Genomic DNA, 24,246 nt, shown 5'->3' on the forward strand with positions numbered 1-24,246 from the left:
CTCAGGTGATGCAATGTGGTCGTGTTTAAGTTTATGAAATATCCGAAAAATCCTTTAAATTTACACTGCTGGAGTGTTCTGGCTCTCTGTATCTCTATTAATAGCAACTATTCAGAACAGCTTAGCAACTGCCTAGTAACCACCTATAGCACATATGGCCTAAATAACCTTCAAACCTCAAGATATTTAAAACTTTCAGAATAATCAAGCCCTCATTCAAACTTTGTCTCTTCAATCTGTCTGCGAGCTGCACGCTTGTGGATTAATACCACAGGATTCCCTTCAGAATAAACTGCATATCACATTTCCACCATGTAAATGTAAAAAGGTATTTTGTCGTACCTTGAGGGTGTACTCGGTGAGCTTGCCTATGAGAAAATATGACCAAAAGGTTACAAATCTTAATAACATTCTCCAGACAGAAAATGTCAGACGTCCTTATACAATCATACAGTGTTTGCCGTGCATGAATGGCTTTCTGATCAAGAACAGGGTGTTTTCATCCTCTCTGTCTGGTCTGTAGTGTTTTGTTTGGTGCAGTTGTAAAGTTGAATTTGAATCTTGAATCTGTTGTTTTTTGCCACTGTTAGTCCTTCAGACTCGTTGTTGGTGATGAGAATTATGGGAAGAGAGGCACTCAACTACTTTAAAACCTCAACATGTCACTCTTGAAATCAGATTTATGATGACCAATCAAGTCTACTTTCAAAGTTTGTCTTGATCAACTGCATGCCATATAATAAACTATATATACAGGGCCTACAGTTAACACTTGCCAAGCACCAAATGTGAGTAAAAATCTGTGTTGATGGTGAGTATATGAAACGGTGTCAATCGCCAGTTGACTGGTAACATTTTTATGAATTCTAACAATGCAGTGTTGTGAGAACATAAACGTGAATGACCCTCGGGACAGTTGAAGGGCAAGTGCTGCTTCATCAAGAAAGCTCAAGATGACGCGAAAGGGAACTCCAATCTGAAGCACGTGCCCAGAAATCCGCTTCTCAGACAACGCACAAATACTGAATTGAGCTCTCTTTCACGTCTTCTTGCGCTTGAACAGACATATTCAAACAACATTATCATCAAAATGCCTGTCTTTACAAGTACACTCGTAAACATAGTCAGTTATGTCAGTAACGTAAACAGTTGAGAAAGAAAATGCATGTGTCTACAGTATATTGGATCCGTGCAGCTCTTAAAGTGACAGCAGCCTAATAAACCTGCTGCTGTCGGTGTTTTTAATTTAAATCAAACAACAAAAGACAATGAAAAATGATGGAATAACTTTTGTAATTTTAATAAGGATTAATCTAGGGGCCCTATTGTAATGATCTAAACGCAAAGTGTAAAGCGCACGGCACAGGTGCACTCAGGGCGTGTCCAAATCCACTTTTGCTATTTTAACGACGGAAAAACGGTCCGTGCGCCGGGGCGCATTTTTGAAATGGGTTGTCCCTATTTTCTTAATGAGTAATGGGCATAACGTTCAATAATCAGAGTGTCATCTCCCATTCCCTTTAAGAGCGAGATGCGCTCGCGCCATGGCGGATTGATATTTACATGGCGGAATTTGTTGGCGGAAAAACTGAACGCTTTTCAAGCGAAGAAACCGATCTGCTCGTGCGCGAAGTTAAAGTCAGTTAATATATATGTGTGTGTATTGGCACGATTGTTCAATTAATTAGCCAATTTCGTTCATCATTATAAGTAGTATTAGGCTGAATTGAAAATAGGTAGCCTAATTCTAATACATGCAATGACTATTCATCATTACATTTTTATATTTATGTAGCCTACACAATAATATTCTTTTACACTGTAATCCTTTTGTTTTTAATATTTGGCATGTTTGTGTGATGCTCATCCCTGTGTGTATAAGCAAAGTCAACGCGCACTGTGGACGCGCCCAGAGGCGCAGTTTCTACCAACGCGCTCTAACAAAAATATATTGCGCCATTGACTTTAGATTGTAGACCAGGTTTGAGTTGGTCTATGGTGCAGTCTATTTTCAGCTCCTTAAAATAGCAATGCGCCGGCAATGGGCCTGAACACACCTCTTTTTTAGACCAGCACGCCCATGGGCGCACTAACTGGCACAAATGCATTTACTGATTTAAGGACGTGGCGCTGAACGGGAAAACGCGAACGGCGCCGGACGCAAACTAGCAAACACACTTGCGCTGCGCCTTGCGTCGCATTGCGCCGGGTGTATTATAGTGCCCCATATGTTTCATGGTCACTGGCATTGGCTGGTGTGGCATAAAGTTAGTTTTAGGCCCTATATACACTGCCCTCCAAAAGTTTGGAAACACCCCTGGCAGAGTGTGGTTTTGGATGATATCAGCATAAATCCTTATAATTTTTTGGTGCAAATGCATTCAATTAACTTGACATTATCATTTAAGACCAGCAATAATAATTTTCATTTTGATTACATAATAATGGCAATATATACATGTCAAAGTCAGACATGCCCCTTTGCCAGCTGTGATGCCTGATTACTGGTTTAAACTTGGCCCAGGTTTGTAAAAGATTTTTGGGTCAGCACACCTTAATAGCTTCAACAATTGATTGTCAATTAAGTTTAGAACCAATCAGAACCCAGTTTAGGTCAGATAGCTGCTAATGCTGGATATTTTGATGAATTGAAAATTTAAATTTTTTTCTATGTATAAACTTTTTATATAATAAAATATGTTTTCGTAGTTTGTGTTGTCCCTTATCAGTGCAAAATGATCACAAATTAAAAAGGATTCATGCCAATATTGTCCAAAACCCCACTTTTCTAGGGGGGTATTCTACATATATATATAGTTTGTTTTTTGTGCTTTATAAGGAAAGGTACCTTATAGATCTCTAGTAGTGTTGCATTATTTCTGGTGCATTTGATTCTGCAGGCCATCTAAAGCTGCATAACGCCAGTACTTTAAAGATCGATATTTTTGGAAAGTAATAATGTACTGAAAGTCTGATGAATAAGATCAGTTCAAGAATTCCAGCTGCTTTTATGTCTGTTTTGTAGTGATATTGTGCCGCTGTTCCCAGATAACATGGTCCTGACACTCAGATAAGTGAGTTAAAGTGAAAACAGCGCTATCACTGTGCACCTCGTCAGTAAACTGGTGTATCTTGTCAGTAGTGGTTTATTCCAGGCTGGCTTTTTATATCTTATTTGCTTTATAAATCGTGCTGTTGTGTTCTTGGCGGATGAGAGGTATTATTAGCTCAGGTGGAACAGATGTCACAACCGCACGTCTCCTACACAACAGATGACAGATGCTGCGCAAATGAAAACAAAAGCCTTTTTGAAGATGTGATGGTGTTTTATAGTAACTCGAGGAACGGGAGACGGTGAATCGAGCGTGTCGTGACATTTGGTGACATCACTGACTCTGTCACAGAGTGTTAATGAAGTTAGATGTCTTTAATCTGTTAGCTGGTGGTGTTGTATCGGCTTCACGGTAGAGTCAGACACAAACTCAAATTGAAATGTGTGTTTGATTTATTATGTGAGCTTCACAGAGCCAACATATATAGTGCTAGTGTACAAACTTGCCTCAGGCTTCTTTCAAAACTAAGACCAAAATATCTGCAAACAGACTCACTGCAGACCTCCAGCCTGTTCTGACTTTGGCTGTTTTATCTCTATCTTACTGATCAGACTTCAAGCAGATAATGAAATATCCCAAAAAATCCCTCTGACTTACACTGATGGAGACTGGCTGTCTATGTACTGTATCGTCATTTGTGTGTGTGTGTGTATATGTATGCATTTATTATGCATTTATATATACAGTGGTGGCCAAAAGTGATGCTTATCTGCAAAAAATAAGTATAGATATAAATAATTAAATGCCCAGATTTTGTTGTTTGATAAAGCCATCACAATCCTTTGTGAAACTACTCTTTAAAATTGCACGTTAGCCACTGCATTCATCAGAAGCTGACATTTGACATTGACGGAGGGTGTAATTGAGCGAGTATGTTGAATTCAGCGAGGTTTTGACTATAGAGCTATTAGTCACGGGTGCTTTATGAGTTTTCCTCACATGACATTTCTCTATATCTCAGGATGACTAATGTGACTGAGCATCAGTGTAACGGGATTACGACAGGGAGAAAACATCATGTTTACCTCCAAACAGTCTTCTAAAACTTTACGGCTCAAAATGCAAATCTGCAGCTCTGTCGAGGCTAAGCTCTGTTGAAATCTGCTATTTGAACTCCGGCAAGCGCCACACGTTGGCCGTGACAATTTTAGTGATGTCTGGATTTACCGTAAGAATAGTTTCCGCTTGAACATGTACAGAGGATCAGGATATACACACTGTGACAGACTTCACAGTCTCCTCACACCGAGCGCAAATGCAGCAGGCCTGTGAGATGCAGTGGAGAAGTGATTCTGAAGAGATGTTTGTTTAACTCCAGGTGAAGCTGCATGAATCATTCATTAAAGGCCCACTGAAGTGCCTTGAAACACATGCAGCATTATTCAATGTGTGGATGGTTTTCACTGAAACATGAAGACATATAGAGCAGCTCCTCCCCTTTTATAAAATGGCCAATAGCGTTCAGTTTATAACACAGCTCGGCAAAGCTGCATTTGACAGCTTATAACGGCCACAGTCTAATAGATTCCCATTTTAGATTTGATTATGAAACTGTTACTGAAGCAAAACGGTGATCATAATCACGCTGAGGATGTGTAGTTTGAAAAGTGTGTAAGTTATGTTGGCGAATGGCACTGGTGTTATCTCTTCTACTCGTCAGTGCTGTTTCTAATGCAGAGTCTGTCTAACCGTTTCTCTTCCTGATCTCCTCCATATCACTTTAAAATATAGCATTAAATGAGTCCAGTATGTTTTGTGGTCTGCACCGACTCAATCATAATCGAGTTATAACTTAATTTAACTAAAACAAGAGAACAAATTATCAAATTATTACAACGTGGCCCCGATTTAGAAAAAAAAAAAAAAAAACCTAATGAAACCTAAAACCTAATGAAAACCTAATGAAATCCTGTGTGAAATACAAGAAATACATGTATGTATATATATATATATATATATATATATATATATATATATACACATGTATGTATGTATGTATATGAATATGTATATACAGTGCACAGCATAAATGAGTACACCCACTCTGAAACTTCTGAAAGTCAGCAATTACTCAATTACTTAGAAGACATGTCAGGGTTCTTTAGAGATGTAATGTTCCAGCAAGTCTGCTTAATCAATTACCAAAGAAGCATGTCAAAATAATTCAGGAAAATAAGATTTTCTTATCAATGTGACAAAATGTTGTGTAGTAAAAATGAGTACACCCTCCTAAAAGTTACTTAATAAAACGAAATAAAATGTTTCTGGTGTAAGTTTAAGGCAATGTTTGATCAACAGGTAAGTATGTTGAACCAAAACATTTTAAGAGAAGTCATTTCTTGACAATTAAAAGTGTTATATAGCCCACTGAATCAGTCTCAGACTTAATGCTGACAGCAATGGAAGCACTTGGGAGAGAATCGTCTGGAGACTTATTTCTTAGCACAAAAGAGGAGAGTGATACAAGAGGATTACCAAATCATTGTTTTACGTGTGAAAATACAGCAAAAGTAACACAGAAATTCAAAAACAATGGACTTGTGACAAGGCCCCTGAAATAATCAGGCCTTCATTTTAAGCTTTCATTTAGGGATGAGGGATTTTTTTGCTAGACAAAGAGCAGGAGAAATACCAAGCGAGTGTTTCAGAGCCAGCAAAAGCTATGAAAAGAGTGACTGTTTATCTCACAGAATAAGATGCAGCCTGCAGAAATGACATGCATGGTTGTTGTTCTCACTGGAACTACCTACTGTAGCCAAAGCACAATAAAGTCAGTTAGCCATTTCCAAAGCCCATATTTATAAAATATAGACTCTGGGAATCAATACTCTGGTCTCATGAGACCAAATCAATCATTTTGGATCTAACAGCATCCAAAATGTTGTGGTGTTGCTAGAGGAGGAGTACAGTGAGAAGTGCCTGGTTCCCACAGTAAAGTTCGGTGGTAGTAAAGCTATAAAGCTATAGCTGTATGAGTACTGAAGGTGTGAGGGAGTTGTGCTTTATCAATGCTGTCATGAATTCACACACCACTGTGTAATTTAATACACAAACTTGAAACAGAAGATGTTACCCTTTCCTCATTCCCTGCATTGTTGGGCATTTTTTCAACATGATAATGAGGATATGCATTCTCCCAAGGTGAAAAACCTTTTGTGGACATGTATTGCACTCAGTCTTAACACTCTTGAGCACCTGTGGGGGATTCTGTACAGATGAGTTGAGCAACACTCCCCATTAAAGATCAGGGCATTTAAGGAGCTCATCATCCAGGACTTAAATAGATAAACATGTGACAATTTGTCATGAACTTGTACACTCCGTGCCAAGAAGGGTCAAATTATGGAGGGCATACTAAGTACTAGAATATTATACATTTGTTGAATTAAATTGAGGGTGTAGTCATTTCTGCAATCCTTAATTTAAACAAAATTGGCTAATTTACTTATTTTATGGCTATTAATGCCATATATTTCTCAGTTTTTATTATGTATATGTTTAATACATTTTAGTTCCCTTTCATGGGAACATCGACGCTGCGTAGTCGCTTTGGGAACGCCTCTGCGCGTTTTGTCTTGAAGCACTCGTGAAATCGAACCAATAGTGTGACGGGACGTCAGTGCGGGTGACGTCACGGACCAGGAAGCTATAAAGCACTCCTGAGAACAAAGAACGCCAGCTTCTGTGTCTTCAGCAGCGCTCTGTGTTATCGTGTGTCTTATTTGGTGTTGTCTGTCATTTACATATACAGAAACGATCTCTTTTGTTTGAAAACAAGAGTATCAGTATTACACCACATATATATGTATATAAAAGACACTATAATGGCGAGCAAACAGCATCAGACCGTGTGTTTCCCTACTTTCATTACTTCACGGGTGGGGATACACACGAGCTCTGTGTTGTTTGTCTGGGAGCGGAGCATGCCCAGGCGGCCCTCGAGGGGGTTGTTTGCGAGCATTGTAATATAAAACCTCTCCACTCCCGCCGGGCGCTCTCTGAGGAAGGTGCCGCGGCTCGCGTTCTTCGTGGTCGGGTCCCGCGCATCTGCTGAGGCAGAGCGGCGGCTCAGATCATGGAGTTCGCAGATGAATTTGGCAGAGGGGTTAGAGACGGGCGCTGCCCTTTCTCTGCCCTTACCTGCCAGTTTCAGTGCCGTCTCCCAGGTGGAAGCACGCTCTGCGGTTTCTTCCCCCGGGTTGAGGCACCGGTACTTCACATGTCCAGCTCTGAGGAGGTGGATATTGTGATATTGATTTGAGGACTCGCCACCTCACACACATATCGTGTTTCAAAATCACACGTTTATTCTAACATCAAAAACAAATCAGTTGTGTTTGAAAGCCATGATTATTTTGTTTAATATTCAGACCGTGAAATACTTGTCTGATTATTTTCTCGATTTAACTGAGAAGTTAAATATCTTTCTGAATTTGTCAACTTACAAATATTGAAGATATATTTGTATATATAAAGAAAGTGAACAGCAGTTTGAGTTGCGTTCCTTCCAGTGCTATACTACAAAGCGAGTAGGGATGCACACGATGTTTTGTTTGCTGAGAGTGGAGCATGCACGTCAGTTCACAGCTGACAGTGTTCATTCATAAAAATGTCCCGAAGTGTAAAGAGAAGTATGCACTAGCGAGAGTTTTTAGCTCCACTCCTGTTGGCTTTATTCTCGAGGGAATAAAAGTCTAACGCAAGGCTCGAATCTCGCGTTTGCCGCGGCAGCGCGTGGATTAAGCCTGCAATAAAGAACATATAGCTCGGATCTCGCGTTTGCCAAGGCAGCGCGCAGATTAAGTCCGCAGTAAAGAATATACGGCTCGGATCTCGCGTTTGCCGAGGCTGCGCATAGATATCGTGCCCGTAATATATTTTATATATATGTTTATATATATATACGTTTATATATATTTGGAGGGAACTGAGTAGACGGGAGTTCCCTTTCTCTCTTTCCCTATAATATTGCAAACTATTACGAGCTATAATTCTTTTTGTATTCTAATATATTCAGCCTGTCATTTTTGACTGTTTGTTTTTGGCTGCATTTAATTTGAGAATTAAATGAAATATTGAATACATTAAATTCTGAGGAATTTAAAAAGAAAAGAGGCCGGTCTGCCAACCCTGCCACCTCGTGTGCTTCAGGGCGCAGCGGTTTCCAGTGATCCTCCAAGGAAAGGAGGGTCATAGAGTGGTCAGTTCAGTTGTTACATCTGCCGGTTCGCCATTTCAGGGCACTGGTCTGACCGTTCATTCAAAAAAAAGAAAAAAAAGAAAAAGTGTCGCCGCCCGTGCTCCCCCGCAGAAAGCTTGGGGACCGGGACAGGCAACACAGCTGAAGTCTTTGTGGAATCTGCGGACTGTTATTATCACCAAGAAGGCTTCGAAAAGGTCCTGACGCCAGTGGCATGGGACAATCGAGGGTAGCCCCCTTCCGAAGAGGGTTCTTTACCACACTATATGGTATCCGCCCCTCCTTGGTGCCCTCAGGGGGCCGTTCTGCCAACCCTGCCACCTCGTGTGCTTCAGGGCGCAGCAGTCTCCACTGACCCTCTGAGGAGGGCCGGTCAACATTTGATTCGGTTGTTCCCTGCCGGTTCGCCGCTTCAGGGCGCTGAGTCAAATGCTCAAAAAAAAAAAAAAAACCTCCAGAGGCCAGTCTTGAGAGACTGGTTCCCTTAGTAGATTTCTGGTAGATGGAAACTTCCAAGTATTTCTCAATGGGTACTGCTCACAATAGAAAAGGGTTACAGAATTCGGGTCTCGCCCGCCCCAATTTAACAGGGTCTTCCCTATAGTGGTGGACCCCTTGCAGTCTCTGGTATTGGAACACATAGTTCTGACGCTCTCGCAAAAAGGAGCTATAGAAGGGGTTTCTCCTCCCAGCAAGCTGTCAGGGTTTTACAGTCTGTACTTTGTTCCAAAGAGGGTTGGAGGGTACTTTCATGTATCCATCCATCCTCAGCACAGGAGGTTCCTCAGATTTGCTTTCGGGGGCGAAACTTATCAATACAGGGTTCTTCCTTTCTGCCTAGCTCTTTCACCCCACACCTTCACAAAATGCGTGGATGCAGCTCTGGCTCCTCTGAGACTCCAGGGCATTTGCGTGGTGAATTATATCAGCAATTGGTTGAATTTAGCTCAGTTTGAGCATATAGCAGTCCAACATCGAGATGTTGTTCTGTCTCACATCAGAAGGCTAGGGCTGGAATTAATGCCAAGAAGAGTGTGCTTCTTCCAGCTTAAACTACCAACTATCTAAAAGGGGTAGTCTGGGATTCCATCACAATGCAGGCACGTCTGTCTACTGCTCTGATGCGTTCCATTCTCTCGGCCGTGAATGGGGTGAAATTAGGCCAGTCACACACTGCAAAACAGTTTCAGAGACTGTTGGGTCTTACGGCAGCTGCGTCCAACGTGATACCTTTTGGCCTGCTGCACATGAGACCCTTACAGTGGTGGCTCAGGACCAAGGGGTTTTCTCAGAGAAGAAATCCTTTTCGCATGATTAAGGTCACACGGCGATGCCTTCGTGCCTTAGTCATGTGGAAGAAGCCTTGGTTCCTGTCCCAGGGACCTGTGTTGGGGGCTCCTTGTCGTCGTGTAATGCTAACGACAGATGCTTCCCTCACAGGCTGGGGGGCGATCATGAGTGGTCGCTTGGCTCAGGGTCTTTGGGAGGACCATCTACTTTCCTGGCACATAAATCATCTGGAAATGATGGCGGTATTTTGAGTACTCAATACTTCCTCCCAGACCCAAGGGTCGCCACTATGTGTTGGTTCGCACAGACAACATGTCAGTGGTCTCTCATATCAACCATCAGGGGGTCTGAGGCCTCGCCAGTTGTGCAGATTAGCCCATCAGATCCTCTTGTTGGCCCTGGGGAAGCTCCTCTCCCTATGAGCAGCACTTATCCCGGGGCATCAAAATGTGGGGGCAGACATCCTGTTGAGGCAGGGGCCGAGGCCCGGGGAATGGAGTCTCCACCCTGAGGTGGTGGAGCTCATTTGAGAACTTTGGTCGTGCAGAAATTGACCTATTTGCTTCGAAAGAACATCTCTTTGCCCACTGTGGTGCTCTCTGACTAATCCACCCCTCTGGGGTTGGATGCCATGGTGCAGACGTGGCAGAGGTTACGTCTGTACACACTATTTCCCTGATCGCTCTGTTCCCAGGAGTTCTGGAGAGGGTTTGCCTAGAGATGGTCTATCTCATACTGATAGCCCCGTTCCGGCCAACCCGAGTTTGATTTGTAGACCTAGTGTCTCTTCTACACTGCTCCCCCATGGAGATCCCTATCAGACAGAACTTTCTGTCTCAAGCGGGCGGCATGATAATTTACCCCCGCCTGGAGTTGTGGAAACTCTGAGCCTGGCCTCTGAGGGGGCTAGTCTCATAGAATCCGGTCTCCCAACTGAGGTTGTCGAGACTGTACTCCACTCCAGAGCTCCTTCCACGAGAAAGCTATACAGACAAATAAATGGAAGTTGTTTTCTACTTGCTGTAGACAACGTCAGCTGGACCTGTTCCACTCTTCTATCAGTCTTGTGCTGCAATTTCACCAAGTATAAAACTTGGATGGTTTATCTCCTTCTACCTTGAAGGTTTATATAGTGGCTATTTCCACTTATCATGCTTTGTTGGGGGACTCTTCTGTGGAAGAGACTCCCCATTTATACGCTTTCTCTGTGGTACCCAGAGGCTGAGGCCTTCTGTGTGTACAAAACTCCGGTCTGGGACTGGGCTATTGTGTTGGAAGGGTTAGCTAAGGCTCCCTTTGAACCATTAGAGGAGGGGTCTGGAAGATTCCTCTCTCTTAAAACTGTCCACCTGTTGGCAATATCATCTCTCAAAAGAATTGGAGATCTTCAAGCACTTTCGGTTGCTCCCTCATGTTTGGAATTTGCGCCTGGTATGTTCAGGGCTTTCCTTCATCTTAGACCTGGTTATAAATCCAAGGTCCCCACCAACGTCCCAGGACCGATTGTACTGCAGGCCTTTTGTCCTCCTCCTTTGATTAATCCGGATCAGGAAGAATGAGCAAGTGGGTGGTCGAGGCCATCTCTCTTGCCCATGAGTCATACGGGCAGCTTTCACCTTTGGCTGTCCGGGCACACTCTACTAGGGGTATGGCTGCCTCAAAGGCTTTGATCTCGGGGGTTCCCATTAACGAGATATGTGATGCGGCTGGGTGGTCATCTCAGCATACCTTCATTAGGTTGTATAACCTTGATTTGGGCTCCACTCCAGGGTCCTCGGTGCTCTCGTCGTAAGATAACAGACAGGCACTTGGTCTTATGGCCTAGTTGGGATAGCGTTCCCAAAGCGACTACGCAGCGTCGATGTTCCCATGAAAGGGAACGTCTCGGGTTACGTCTGTAACCCTGGTTCACTGAATAAGGGAACGAGACGCTGCGTAGCTTAGCCATACTCCCTGCACGCCTGTGAGCGTCTGCTTCATCCATATCAGAAGCTGGCGTTCTTTGTTCTCAGGAGTGCTTTATAGCTTCCTGGTCCGTGACGTCACCCGCACTGACGTCCCGTCACACTATTGGTTCGATTTCACGAGTGCTTCAAGACAAAACGCGCAGAGGCGTTCCCAAAGCGACTACGCAGCGTCTCGTTCCCTTATTCAGGGAACCAGGGTTACAGACGTAAACCGAGACGTTTTGCCATCTTTCCATGAATTGTATTAGTGATCATAAAGAAAATACGTCTTTTGTATTTGTTCAGAAGGGATGTACTATGCTATGTATTTATGCACTATATATATATATATATATATATATATATATATATATATATATATATATATATATAAACACAAAAAAATATTATACTTGTTTACCTGCATGCCATGTGACCATGAACCAACATGCAAATGCACTGTTAAATTATTGACACAAACATTTTGGGAATCGCTAATGAAATATCAAAGCATTTATTGTAAAGAAAAGTGCATGTGAATAAGCAATAAATGATAATATAAAATCTAGTGTTGTGAATGGATAGAAACAGTTGTACTTTGTGGTTGTGAAACAGTTAACATTTAGTCATTTGTAAGTGTGACTTAAAGGTGCAGTGTTTAAAATTTAGGAGGATCTACTGACAGAAATGCGATATAATATACAAAACTATGTTTTGAGTGGTGTATAAAGACCTTACATAATGAACCCTTATGTATTTATTACCTTACAATGGGCCATTTCTATCTACATACACCTCGGGTCCCCCCTCCATGTGAAGTCGCCTTTTTGCGCCGGCATATTTCTACAGTAGCCCTAAATGGACAAACTGCTCTACAGAGTGTGTTTCATCACTATGTTTTTTGGTGTTTTAAGAAGCAGCTTGCATCGTCACTACACTGAATATGCAAAAAGAAGTAGTAGTAGTAGTAGTAGTAGTAGTCGTCGACTGGTTTATTAGAAGCAGAGACCGTTCTTTGTTAGAAGTAAGAAGAAATCTCATTGCTTCACTGGCTACTCTCTGCTGTCTCAGACGACATCTTTGTCTTGTGTCGGCCACCATAGCTTTTCTATGTTCTTTGAAAGGAAAGGGTGAGCACAGTGCTGAGCTGTTGCAATTCGATTAGAAGCCGCTAAAATTTACACAGTATTGGCCGAAGCTGAACACGTGAGCATACATGTAATGCTGACACAGGCCAATAATGAGCCGACATTCGGACGTAAACAAGAAAGCCTGCACTGAGTTTACTATGTATGACAATGGTTCAAATTGTTGAATAAAGTCGTTATTTTTTTTTTTTTTGCGCACAAAAAGTATTCTCGTCACTTCATAACATTAAGGTTGAACCACTGCAGTCATGTGGACTATTTTAACCATGTTTTTAACTACCTTTCTGGACATCGAAAGGTGCATTGACGTTGCTGCCTATATGTGAATCAGATTCCCTCGGATTTCATCAAAAATATCTTAATCTGTGTTCTGAAGATGAACAAAGGTCTTACAGGTGTGGAACAAAATGAGGGTGAGTAATTAATGACAGAAATTTCATTTTTGTGTGAACTAACCCTTTAAAGTAATGCACTCTATTAAATATACTTTGGATGAGAAAAAACTACCAGCTTGTTTTATGTGAATCTTTTGAAAAGGCCATTAATCAGTTCTTTTGACATCACCTAATACAGCGTTTGATCTTAGATGAGATTGATGAGACAGACTGATGTCATCATTTGTCTTTGACTGATGGGCTGAATGTACAAATGTCCGCTGAACCTGTAAATCAGGAGGACTCATGGCAGAAAAGCTGCTGTGCTGTAATCTGACTGAGAGTTTGTTCAAAATGAGGCTGTGTGGTTGAGGCCACGTCTGTTTGAGCTGATTGGAGCTGAAGTGAACTTCTTCTGATAGTTTTGCCCTCTCAGCTGCCGTTGAAGCGGCTTGCCGTGTGCCGTCGGCTGAGTTGTGCCAGCGCAGCGAAACGCAGATGGGAGATTCTCAACGTGCCGGTGCGTTTCAGCACTGCTCATTAGAAATGAAAAGGGAAGCGAATAACTGAGGTGTGACGCGCCACGAGACGAGACGCCTCTGATCAATTACCCTGAGAAATGACTTTTCTGTCCACAGACTCCTGACTAATGTGTGCAATAATAACTGACAATATGACCATATATGATATTGCAATACTGCATTTAAATTGAATTTTTACTTAAACCTAAAATTTGGGAAGAAATTGTATTAGCTTTTGCTGAGTCACCACTGCCTTTATGGTTATTATGGTTGCTATCTTGCTATGCTGTTGCTAGGGTGTTTTGAGAGATTACTACTGTATAGTGTTCCTAGGGTGCTATTGGAGATGGTGTTGCTATGTGGTTGCTATGGCATTGCTAGGGTGTTATGGGAGATTACTATGATGTTGCTACGGTGTTGCTATGGCGTTGCTAGGGTGCTATTGGAGATGGTGTTGCTATGTGGTTGCTATGGCATTGCTAGGGTGTTATGGGAGATTACTATGATGTTGCTACGGTGTTGCTATGGCGTTGCTAGGGTGTTATTGGAGATTACTATGGTGTTGCTATGCAGTTTCTAGGCTGTTATGGGAGTTACTATGGTGTTGCCAGGGTGTTAAGGGAAATTACTAGGTGTTGCTATGCGGTTACTTTGATGTTGTAGGAGATTACTATGGTGTTGTTATGCAATTGCTAGGGTGTTATGAGAGCGTACTACTGTATGTTGTTCCTAGGGTGCTATTGGAGATTACTATGGTGTTGCTATGTGGTTGCTATGGTGTTGCTATTGCGTTACCTGGATGTTATGGGATATTCTATGGTGTTGCTATGCAGTTGCTAGGCTGTAATGGGAGAATTACTATGGTATTGCCAAGTCGTTATGGGAGATTACTAGGTGTTGCTGTGCAGTTGCTGTGATGTTGTGGGAGATTACTCTGGTGTTGCTATGCCGTTGCTAGGGGGTTATGGGAGAATTACTATGGTGTTGCCAAGGTGTTATGGGAGATTACTAGGTGTTGCTATGCATTTGCTGTGATGTTGTGGGAGATTACTATGGTGCTTCTATGCAGTGTCTAGGCTGCTATGGGAGATTACTATGGTGTTGCTATGTGGTTGCTAGGGTGTTATAAGAGATTACTACTGTATGGTGTTCCTAGGGTGCTATTGGAGATTACTTTGGTGTTGCTATGTGGTTGCTATGGTGTTATGGGAAATTACTATTGTGTTGCTAGGGTGTTATGGAAGATTGCTATGGTGTTGCTATGCGGTTGCTGTGATGTTGTGGGAGATTACTCTGGTGTTGCTATGCATTTGCTAGGATGAGAGATTACTATGCTGTTGCTAGGGTGTTATGGGAGGATGCTATGGTGTTAGGTTGTTAAGGGAGAATACTATGGCTTTGCTAGGGTGTAATGTTACTATGGTGCTGGTATGCAGTTGCTAGGGTGATATGGGAGATTACTATGACCCATAAAACCCTAGCAATAGGGGACAATACTATGGTGTTCCTAGGGTGTTATAGGAGAATACTACGGTGTTCTTAGGGTGTTATAAGAAATTACTATGGTGTTGCTGTGCAGTTGCTAGGGTCTTATGGGAGAATACTGTGGCGTTGCTAGTGTGTTATGGGAGATTACTATGGTTGCTAGGTCATGGTTAGGTAGTTATTAGCGTATTCAAGTTGGTTCTCACTGTGTCAAGTGAAAAGAGTCTAATAATTAGTATTTTTCCACCGTAAGGATTAGTAATGGTGATGCTCGACTTGGCAAACTCTTCTACTGAATGAATTCATGAATCAGTTTATGAAGAGCTGTTATTCATGTGTGTTTGACGAAGACGTATGACATCATCACTCTTCCTCTTGCAGTCTCATCTTCTCTCTCTCATCCCTGTGAAAGTGACATGAGTCAGAAGGGTTTAATTTAGCATTTCAGCTCTTAAGCTCTTCTAAAGATGTGTGATGTCTGAGAAGCAGAATACTGTCTCCTAAACCGGGGTATTTCAGTATGGCATCAAATAAATAGCTGTCATGTAATATCTAGTAAGCCAAAAATGATTTTTCAGGAGGTCTTTATGGGTGTGCAGCACTAGTTCTGCATTATAGGTTTGCACTTTTTGAGCGATTTACAGTGTGCATTAGTGCATATATTATACAGTTTCCCTTAAAGGGATAAATCACCCAAAATTAAGCTTTCTGTCACCATTTGCTCATATGACTTTCTTATCTTTTGCAGAACACAACAAAAGTTCATGCTGCTTTTTTACATTCATCTGTTTTTAGTGTGTAATGTTGCTGTTTGAGCATGTAAAAAGTCCCTCCAGCGGTAGTTATTCTCTATATCAGTGTCACTGTTTCTGAACTCCCTGAAACTCCTCCATTGTAGTCTTGAGGTTTTTGGGGATTACTGTGGTGTTGCTATGCAGTTGCTATGGTGTTATGGGAAATTACTATGGCATTGCTATGGTGTTGCTAGGGTGTTATAAGAGATTACTACTCTATGGTGTTCCTAGGGTGCTATTGGAGATTACTATGGTGTTGCTATGTGGTTGCTATGGTGTTATGGGAAATTACTATGGTGTTGCTATGGTGTTATGAGAGATTACTACTGTATGGTGTTTCTAGGGTGCTTTTGGAGATTACTATTGTGTTACTATTTGGTTGCTAGGGTGTTATGGAATATTCTATTGTGTTGCTATGCAGTTGCTAGGCTGGTATGGGAGATTACTGCAACAATGGAGAATATGAGGAAAATAATGAACATTCAAGCATGAAAACCTGTTCTAGTAGAGCCCAAAAACAAGAAACAAGACTGAAAAGGGCATACCAGTTCCTCTTTAAATGCAAAACATATAAAAATACTCAAATATAATCTGAACTTATGCACTTCACAGTGTGTTTCATTGTGTCCTAACAGTCTGAATGGACTAATATGCCTGTTAAGGCTAATATTGTTTGTTTAGCAGTGGGTTTATATATGCATCACCCAAGCATGTTTTTCAGTGTAGACTGCTAATGCAGCTCTGTGGATCAGCTGGAACTCCCACACACTAGCACTGAACTTTAGCACATTAGCAAGGCTTGTTGAGTTCTAAATGAACAGTGTCACATTGCTCGCCCACTCAATAAGCTCCTCTAAAATGACCCCGCGAGACCTTCTTTCACTCGGTTTCACTCTGTTGCCAGTAGCTATAGCGCGCGACAGACTAATGCTGCCTTCAAGACGTGTCGGGATGATTGTATTTACAAGACGAGTGCCACCATAATGATGGCATTAGTGGAGGCTAATTTGGTATTGATTATGAAGTGCAGTTGTGAATTTTGATGGTACAGTTTAGTTCTTTGTTCACATCTGATGAATAGTTATAAGTCTGGACAGAAACTACTAATTTAGCTGGTTAAATGACATGCATTTGTTTATGCTTGCCATTTATAATAAGTGTTGTTTATAATGAATGCCACTATAATTTAAGTGAGTTTTATACTAATATATTTTTAATTCTGTTCTGTTCTGCATAGCATTTTAAGGATTTGTTATGGAGTAAAAGGAACTAAAATACATGTTTATGGTGTTTTTAACATTGTTTCTGAATGTGTAGTAAAATGTAACTTATACACATTATCTGTGTTTTTATTTTCTCTCAACAATGCAATTTTGAAATGGTCCAACTTAATTTATAAATATAAAATGTTGCCTTGGCAACTAATTGAAATAAGTTTAGGTTAAAGTACTAAAATGACTAAAACTGAAGTAAAAGATAAAGCTAAACAGAAATATATATATATATATATAAAAAAACCTGAACTAAAATTAAAATAAAAGCTAAAAAAGCTGATTCCAAATATAAAAAAATATTATATTACAAAATGATATAAAATAATGCTGAGTGCAACATATGACACATGACAAATGTGGTAAAAAAAAAAAGAAAAAAGTGGAAAAAAAAAATTTCTACCAAAATCGTTGTCTATCATAATTACCATTTATAAAGGAACTTCCCAGAGGACTTCAAGGCAGCCAGCAGGATCAAACGTTGCTTCTGGCGGATCCAGGATTCATTTGTTCTCTCTTATATGTCAACTTAACCGTGAGATGCTTGGCTCTGCATCTGATGGATCTCCATCAAAGCAGGTGGAATGTATCTGGCGTGTGGTCCATCGGTAGGGCTGGTTTGAGGAAGGTTTAGTTGCATCTTCTGAGGCCTGAATTCTGGATCAAAAACGAGTGACATACTGCCTCTGTAATCTGGTGCAGCAGCGCGGCTCATCCTCTGTAAGCGGGTTCACCCTCGGCTCTTTCATTTCTGGCTGGAAGACTGGGGCCAGTTCCTGTGACGTGAATGAACGCACATGTTTACATGAACCAGGACACTGATGGAGAGACTCAGGAAGAAGTTACAACTTTCAGAATGAAACTGGACGTTTCTGAATGGTTAGTGGATAAATTTATGTAGTTGCTGTGGAGTTGATTCAACTCATCCACTAGCATGTGCCGTCATGTTCATCTTTTGTGTTGAATTGACCCTCGTTTGTGAAGCAGTCCGGTGTAAAATGACGGCATGTCAACAACACTCTACTACAACAACTCTTCCTCTTCTCTAAAGCAGCCCAACATGGCCCCGCCCCCTTTGTTGCATGTTCTCGGGGGCGGGGTTTATGTAAATTTTGGGATTAGTGATGTCACAAACCTGGCAAGAAGCTCATTGTAGTCCCTACCAGCCGTTTGTTGTAGTCCTTAAAAAGCGATTTCTGAACTTTGAGCGTTGTAGCTTTGCAGATGTTGTTTATGATAAACAGCAACATCACACACAAACACACACACACACACACACACAAATAAATAAATAAATATATGTATATATATATATATATATATATATATATATATATATAGTGAATATAGTAAACTGTAAACTGTAATTTATTCCTGTGATCAAAGCTGAATTTTCAGCATCATTACTCCAGGCTTCAGTGTCACATGATCCTTCAGAAATCATTCTAACATGCTGATTTGCTGCTCAAGAAACGTTTCTGATTGTTATCAGTGTTGAAAACAGTTGTGCTGTTAACAATAGAATAGAAAATTCAAAAGAACAGCAAATAAAAACATTTTAAAACTGCCACTTTATGTCAATTTAATGCATGCTTGCTGAACAAAAGTATATTATTTCTTTAAAAAAAATCTTACTGACCCAAAAATTGTGAACAGTAGTATATATTATGTAAATATATATAATAATTCTAACTGGCTGAGAGATTTTTCTAGATTCCCCAGCATGACAGTATTTGACCTGAATGTGAAAACTGACCGCAGAAGAAGACTTTCACAGTATTTTGCGGCAATGCAGCATTTGCTTTGCGTAATGAATTGTGTTCCGACATATTTCTGAATGCAGCCATGTGTGAAATCATGCATACGATGCTACAAGCATTTGTGTTCATGCACTGGGGTAAAGCATGCTTTAATAACACTTATTTATGAGCACTAACGTGCTAACTTTGTAACATGCAAATATTAAATGCATCAAATTGCAATTGTTGAGTTTCCAGCGCATAAAAAAATGCTGCTTACGTTGAAGGCACTTAATATTCAGTAAGGTTTTTGATTTGACTGCACTGATACTATCGGTTGTGAACAAAACCTGAATTGACTGGAATAATGACATTATTGTCTTCTGCAGAGCTGATTATTGATGAATTGAATTTCATTATCGATGAACTTTCCGCAGTTATTGAACTGAACTGAATCAACACTGACCTGACTTGAGCTGAAAAATGAAACTACAGCAGAATTTTAAATTTATCTCATTTAAAGTTTGCATAATTGATTCTGTTATTTTCCTATTTATTACTGTGAAACTGCTTTAAAACAATCTGTGTTGTATAAAGTGCTACAGAAGTAAATGTAGAGTGTGCCATTTCAGCTGTTTCATTTATGATGCTGCCCTTGTAGACAGCAAGGCCTCTCACTAGGTTTTGGAACAGAGCCGCAGGTGTTATGTATTATGGGAATGCAGTATGTCATGCCATAAATCTGTGACTACCCTTGAAAAACAAGCGGCCCAGAGTTCACTGCAGTTTTCTCTTAACCTAATATTGGATCCGGCAGTAAATGTCTCATTTCTGAACGACACCCGCCCTAAATAATTCGCAAGCTGCATGAATTCTTAAAAGGTTTCTGTTCTCTTACTTTTCGTTCTGTATGAAAAGCAGCGTTTAATAGCTGCCTGGCGTTAGGTTATATTAAGTTATGTTTACTCGGCACTACTCTAATCCTGCATCTGCGAGCAGAAGAAAAGAGAAATGCAAGTTCAGAGTTTTGAGAGCCTCTTATCCGTATACTGTGCCTACGCTTGTGTTTTTCACTTTCACTGCCTGCCATTAAAACCAGAAAAATTCGCATTCATACGCTTTTCTGGTGCTCAGACTCATTTGTGTTGGCTCAAGTGTACATTTACTGTTTTTGGCTTCTAGGGCTTCAGATGGTCCTTAAACGTGGCACCACCTGATACATTCACGAAGCAAATATGTCATATGTAATATACCTTATTATATCTACCCATATACTGTAAAAGGGAGAGCAAGGGTGCATTTCAGTAGCATTCTGAGTCAAAAGTCCAATTCAATAAATGCTTGTTTTCTCTTACAGTGTTTTTGTATGTTGGTTTCATTAGCTGTAACATAAAATATATTTTTATTGAATTCAGTCCTCCAAACTAAAATTCCAGTATCATATTTTTCTAATATCTGTAAATAAGTGAACATATTAAAACCCCAAAAGATTATTTTATTTTATTTTATTTTATTTTATTTTATTTTATTTTATTTTATTTTACTTTATTTTACTTTTATTTTTTTTAATAATTTTTATTTATTTTTATTTTTAATCATTTTTAATTATTTTATTTGATTTTATTATTTTATGTGAACTGAAGAATCGTTCATAATGAGAGCAGGAACATGTATTATAGAGTCAGTTGTTTTTTTTTTTTGGACACAAGCTTATTTTTTAATATATGTCATGTTGTAAAATGCTTTTAATAGGTTGTTATTCTCATTAATAATTATTCATTAATTTCCGCTGGAAAAATCAATGGTTCGATACATTTAGTTTTTCAATTTTTGTATTTTCTTTTTTATTTTTATGATTTTTTTCATATTTTTTAGAGTTTAAATTTAACAGAAAAGCCATTAGATGTATTTTAAACAGAACTGTTGCGAAAGTTGTATTTCGCCCCCATGAGTTTTTATATATTTTTACATAAATGTTCTAGAATATCTCCTTCCTCCCACCTGAATTTGGTGCCTACGAGGCCTTTGAGTTTTAGAGACTCATTTTCATAATCTCTCTACACAGCAGTGAAACTCATAAAACGGCCCGACAGCTCCGGCAGTCGAGACTCTGTGGAGTTTAATGACGCAGGCCAAATGGCTTATTTGAGTAATAGAAAAAGGCAAAGCCATTAAATGAGCCGTATGTCCCTGTACGGTAACTCACACGCTTATTGTGTATCTCATCATATGATCTACATCATATCCTCCTACTGACAGAATGTGCATTTTATTTTGTTTAACAGTGAACATGCATTCAGTGTATAATGTCATTATGGTGACAGTTTGTGTGTTTAATCTGCAGGGGAAAGGAGTTTGGTCATGATGTGGACTTCATCATAAAAACACCTGAGCCAGGACAAGAGGATGCAATTCTGCCTGCGGTGATTGAACGATTCAAAAGCCAGGTACAAAATACCTTCTACTAAAATACCTTTTATCTGTTTCATTTGGTCAAATATTGAAATCAGTTTCTCAATGCATAAAATGGATGACCTCGTGTTTCGCTTTAGAAAAGATGACCTACTTTGAAGAATAAACTTGTCATTTTGAAAAGTTTTGCTTGGAAAACCTTGATGGCGAATCTTTTACAGACTTAAAAAGCAATTAAAGTATATTTTATTTTTACTTTATTATTTATTTATTTGAAATTTATTTACCACACATGCTTAGTTTGTCTGTCTGTCTGTCTGTCTATCTATCTATCGTTTGTCTGTCTGTCTGTTGAGTTTATTTCTGAGACGTTTGAGTACATAAATGCATTTTTTTTTTTTTGTGGATGATGTCCCGTAATGGCCATCTACAGTCTGAATGTAAACACTTACTTGCTGTGTTTTCCTGAAAGCACATTGATCAGCTTGAGGAAAGTTTCTCATCAGATGTGCTCGAGTGTGTCTGACTCTTTACGTGATTTCATCGACTTTCGGCTGTGGGACTCGTCGCCTTGATTGTTTTGCCAACTACTAGCGGAGACGAGAGGCTCAGACAATGTTGTTGGGCAGGAGGCTTTTAATGGTCACTTAAAACAATCAGACCAGATTGTTCATGCTGTTGGTGGATAAACAACTTCATCTTTTCTCTAAAGATTGGCAGTTCATTACAGTGCAGTAAAGAAAGACAAAACAGGATTCCAGTGCTAGTAGCATGTGTGAAAATTTTCATTTTCAGTTCATGTGTTATTAATCAAACAAGGCTACCATGAAAGACATGCAATACATTGTAAAATCATGATTGTGCATAGCTAGAATAACATACTCTATACTCCTCTGCACTTTCCATTTGAATGAGATTCAGATCTGTCCATCAATCTGTGCTTGGACACGACAGAAGGGATTTGATTGTCACGGTTGAGTGGAACTGTAAAGCATTTCTGTGAGACTGAGTGATGAAGTGATGATGGACTTCAAGACACTGAAGCTTGAGACGTTGACAGATTTATTGATAAAGTAAATCGCAACTTACCTGTAGTTTGCTGAGGTGAGTTTTAGTCTTGTGTCTTTATGAAGGCCATAGAAAACAGAGACTGTGTTGTCAGTATCAGTAATTTGATGAATCCTTGCTGAATAAAGTGATAGATAGATAGATAGATAGATAGATAGATAGATAGATAGATCGATAGACAGACAGACAGACAGACAGACAGACAGATAAATAGACACACAGACAGACAGATAGATAGATGGATAGATAGATAGATAGACAGACAGACAGACAGACAGACAGATAAATAGACAGTAGGGCTGCACGATTAATCGCATGAGATTGTCATGCGTGTCTCATCAGTAAAGCCGGTTCTGTGATTAGCGGTAAATGTCCATCACCTGCTTTCAAATGGAGCGGCACTTAATATACAGAGCCGTAGTTCGCGGACAAGCTACGCAATGTCGCGTTCATAATCGCAGATGAATCGGCTTCGATTATGAACGCGATATTGCGTAGCTTGTCCGCGAACTACGGCTCTGTATATTAAGTGCCGCTCCATTTGAAAGCAGGTGATGGACATTTACCGCTAATCACAGAACCGGCTTTACTGATGAGACACGCATGACAATCTCATGCGATTAATCGTGCAGCCCTAATAGACAGACAGACAGACAGACAAACGATAGATAGATAGATAGATAGATAGATAGATAGATAGATAGATAGATAGATAAACAGACAGACAGACAAACGATAGACAGACAGATAGACAAACAGACAGACAGACAAATAAACGATATATAGACAAACAGACAGACAAACGATAGACAGATAGACAAACAGACAGACAGACAAATAAACGATAGATAGACAAAGACAGACAAATGATAGACAGACAGACAGACAGACAAACGATAGACAGATAGATAGATAGACAGACAGATAGACAGACAGATATGATCAGGTTTATTCATGGTGTTAGGTTGTTGTTTGATGAAGAACAGACAGACGGTCAAAGAGCTCCATGAGTGCAGGGGTCAGAGGATATGACATCTGGACATGGGAAGTCATTTATGGTGCAGGATAGAGGAGAGAGAGGATCACGAGAACTTGAACACTAACCCGAGATAGATGGAGCCAATACGAGCGAATAAGAGCGATGAAACGAGAATGTTGTTGCCACCTGGAAGCCTGGAGGAGAGCGTGCGGCGAGTGAGTGGGAGGTGACAGGGCCGATGATGGGTTGCCTGTCGCCCTCTCTGTCATTTCAGAGATTAAAAATAACCCAGCGCCTGCCTTCCTCTTTCGCTTTGTATTACTTTCTTTCCATCCTCTTCCATTGTTATTAGTATCTGTGTTAGCAACATTTCTCACTGATCAAACCTGCATTCAGATCTGGTTCACTGATCTTAAGAGAGAGAAACATCACGGATGAGATCTCGGTAATAGCTCGATCGCTTCTTTTGAGCAATCAAAAGGAGACTTCTGCTTATGAGGTTTAAGTTTCCATGCGCTTTTCCATTTAATCTCATTACTGTCTTAAAGAGAAAAAAGAGATGCCATTAATCTCACATGTGAGCTTCAGAAGAGATCTCAACAATGTCTTAAATTGTGCAATTGAATATTCATCAAAGAATCCTTAAAAATAAAATGTATCACAGTTTCGACACAAATCTGAAGCAGTGCAACTGTTTTCAACATTGATAATAATCAGAAATGTTTCTTGAGCAGCAAATCATCATATTAGAATGATTTCTGAAGGATCATGTGACACTGAAGACTGGAGTAATGATGCTGAAAATTCAGCTTTGATCACAGGAATAAATTACAGTTTACAATGTATTCACATAGAAAGTTGCTATTTTAAATTATAATAATATTTCACAATTTTTAATGTAGTTTT

At 40.1% G+C, this 24,246-nt stretch overlaps 1 protein-coding gene across 5 annotated transcripts in view; it reads left to right on the top strand.

Moving 5' to 3' along the window:
* The window catches only part of dntt (deoxynucleotidyltransferase, terminal), a 180,857-nt gene that overhangs the window by 82,332 nt on the left and 74,279 nt on the right, over positions 1-24,246 (top strand). For all 5 annotated transcript variants that reach the window (XM_048204013.1, XM_048204016.1, XM_048204018.1 and 2 more), the window contains one exon: positions 21,226-21,328. In XM_048204013.1, the coding sequence (XP_048059970.1) occupies positions 21,226-21,328 (103 nt within the window). The remainder of the gene's footprint in view (positions 1-21,225; positions 21,329-24,246) is intronic.

Source organism: Megalobrama amblycephala, linkage group LG10 (genome assembly GCF_018812025.1).
Source record: "Megalobrama amblycephala isolate DHTTF-2021 linkage group LG10, ASM1881202v1, whole genome shotgun sequence".
NCBI lineage: Eukaryota > Metazoa > Chordata > Actinopteri > Cypriniformes > Xenocyprididae > Megalobrama > Megalobrama amblycephala.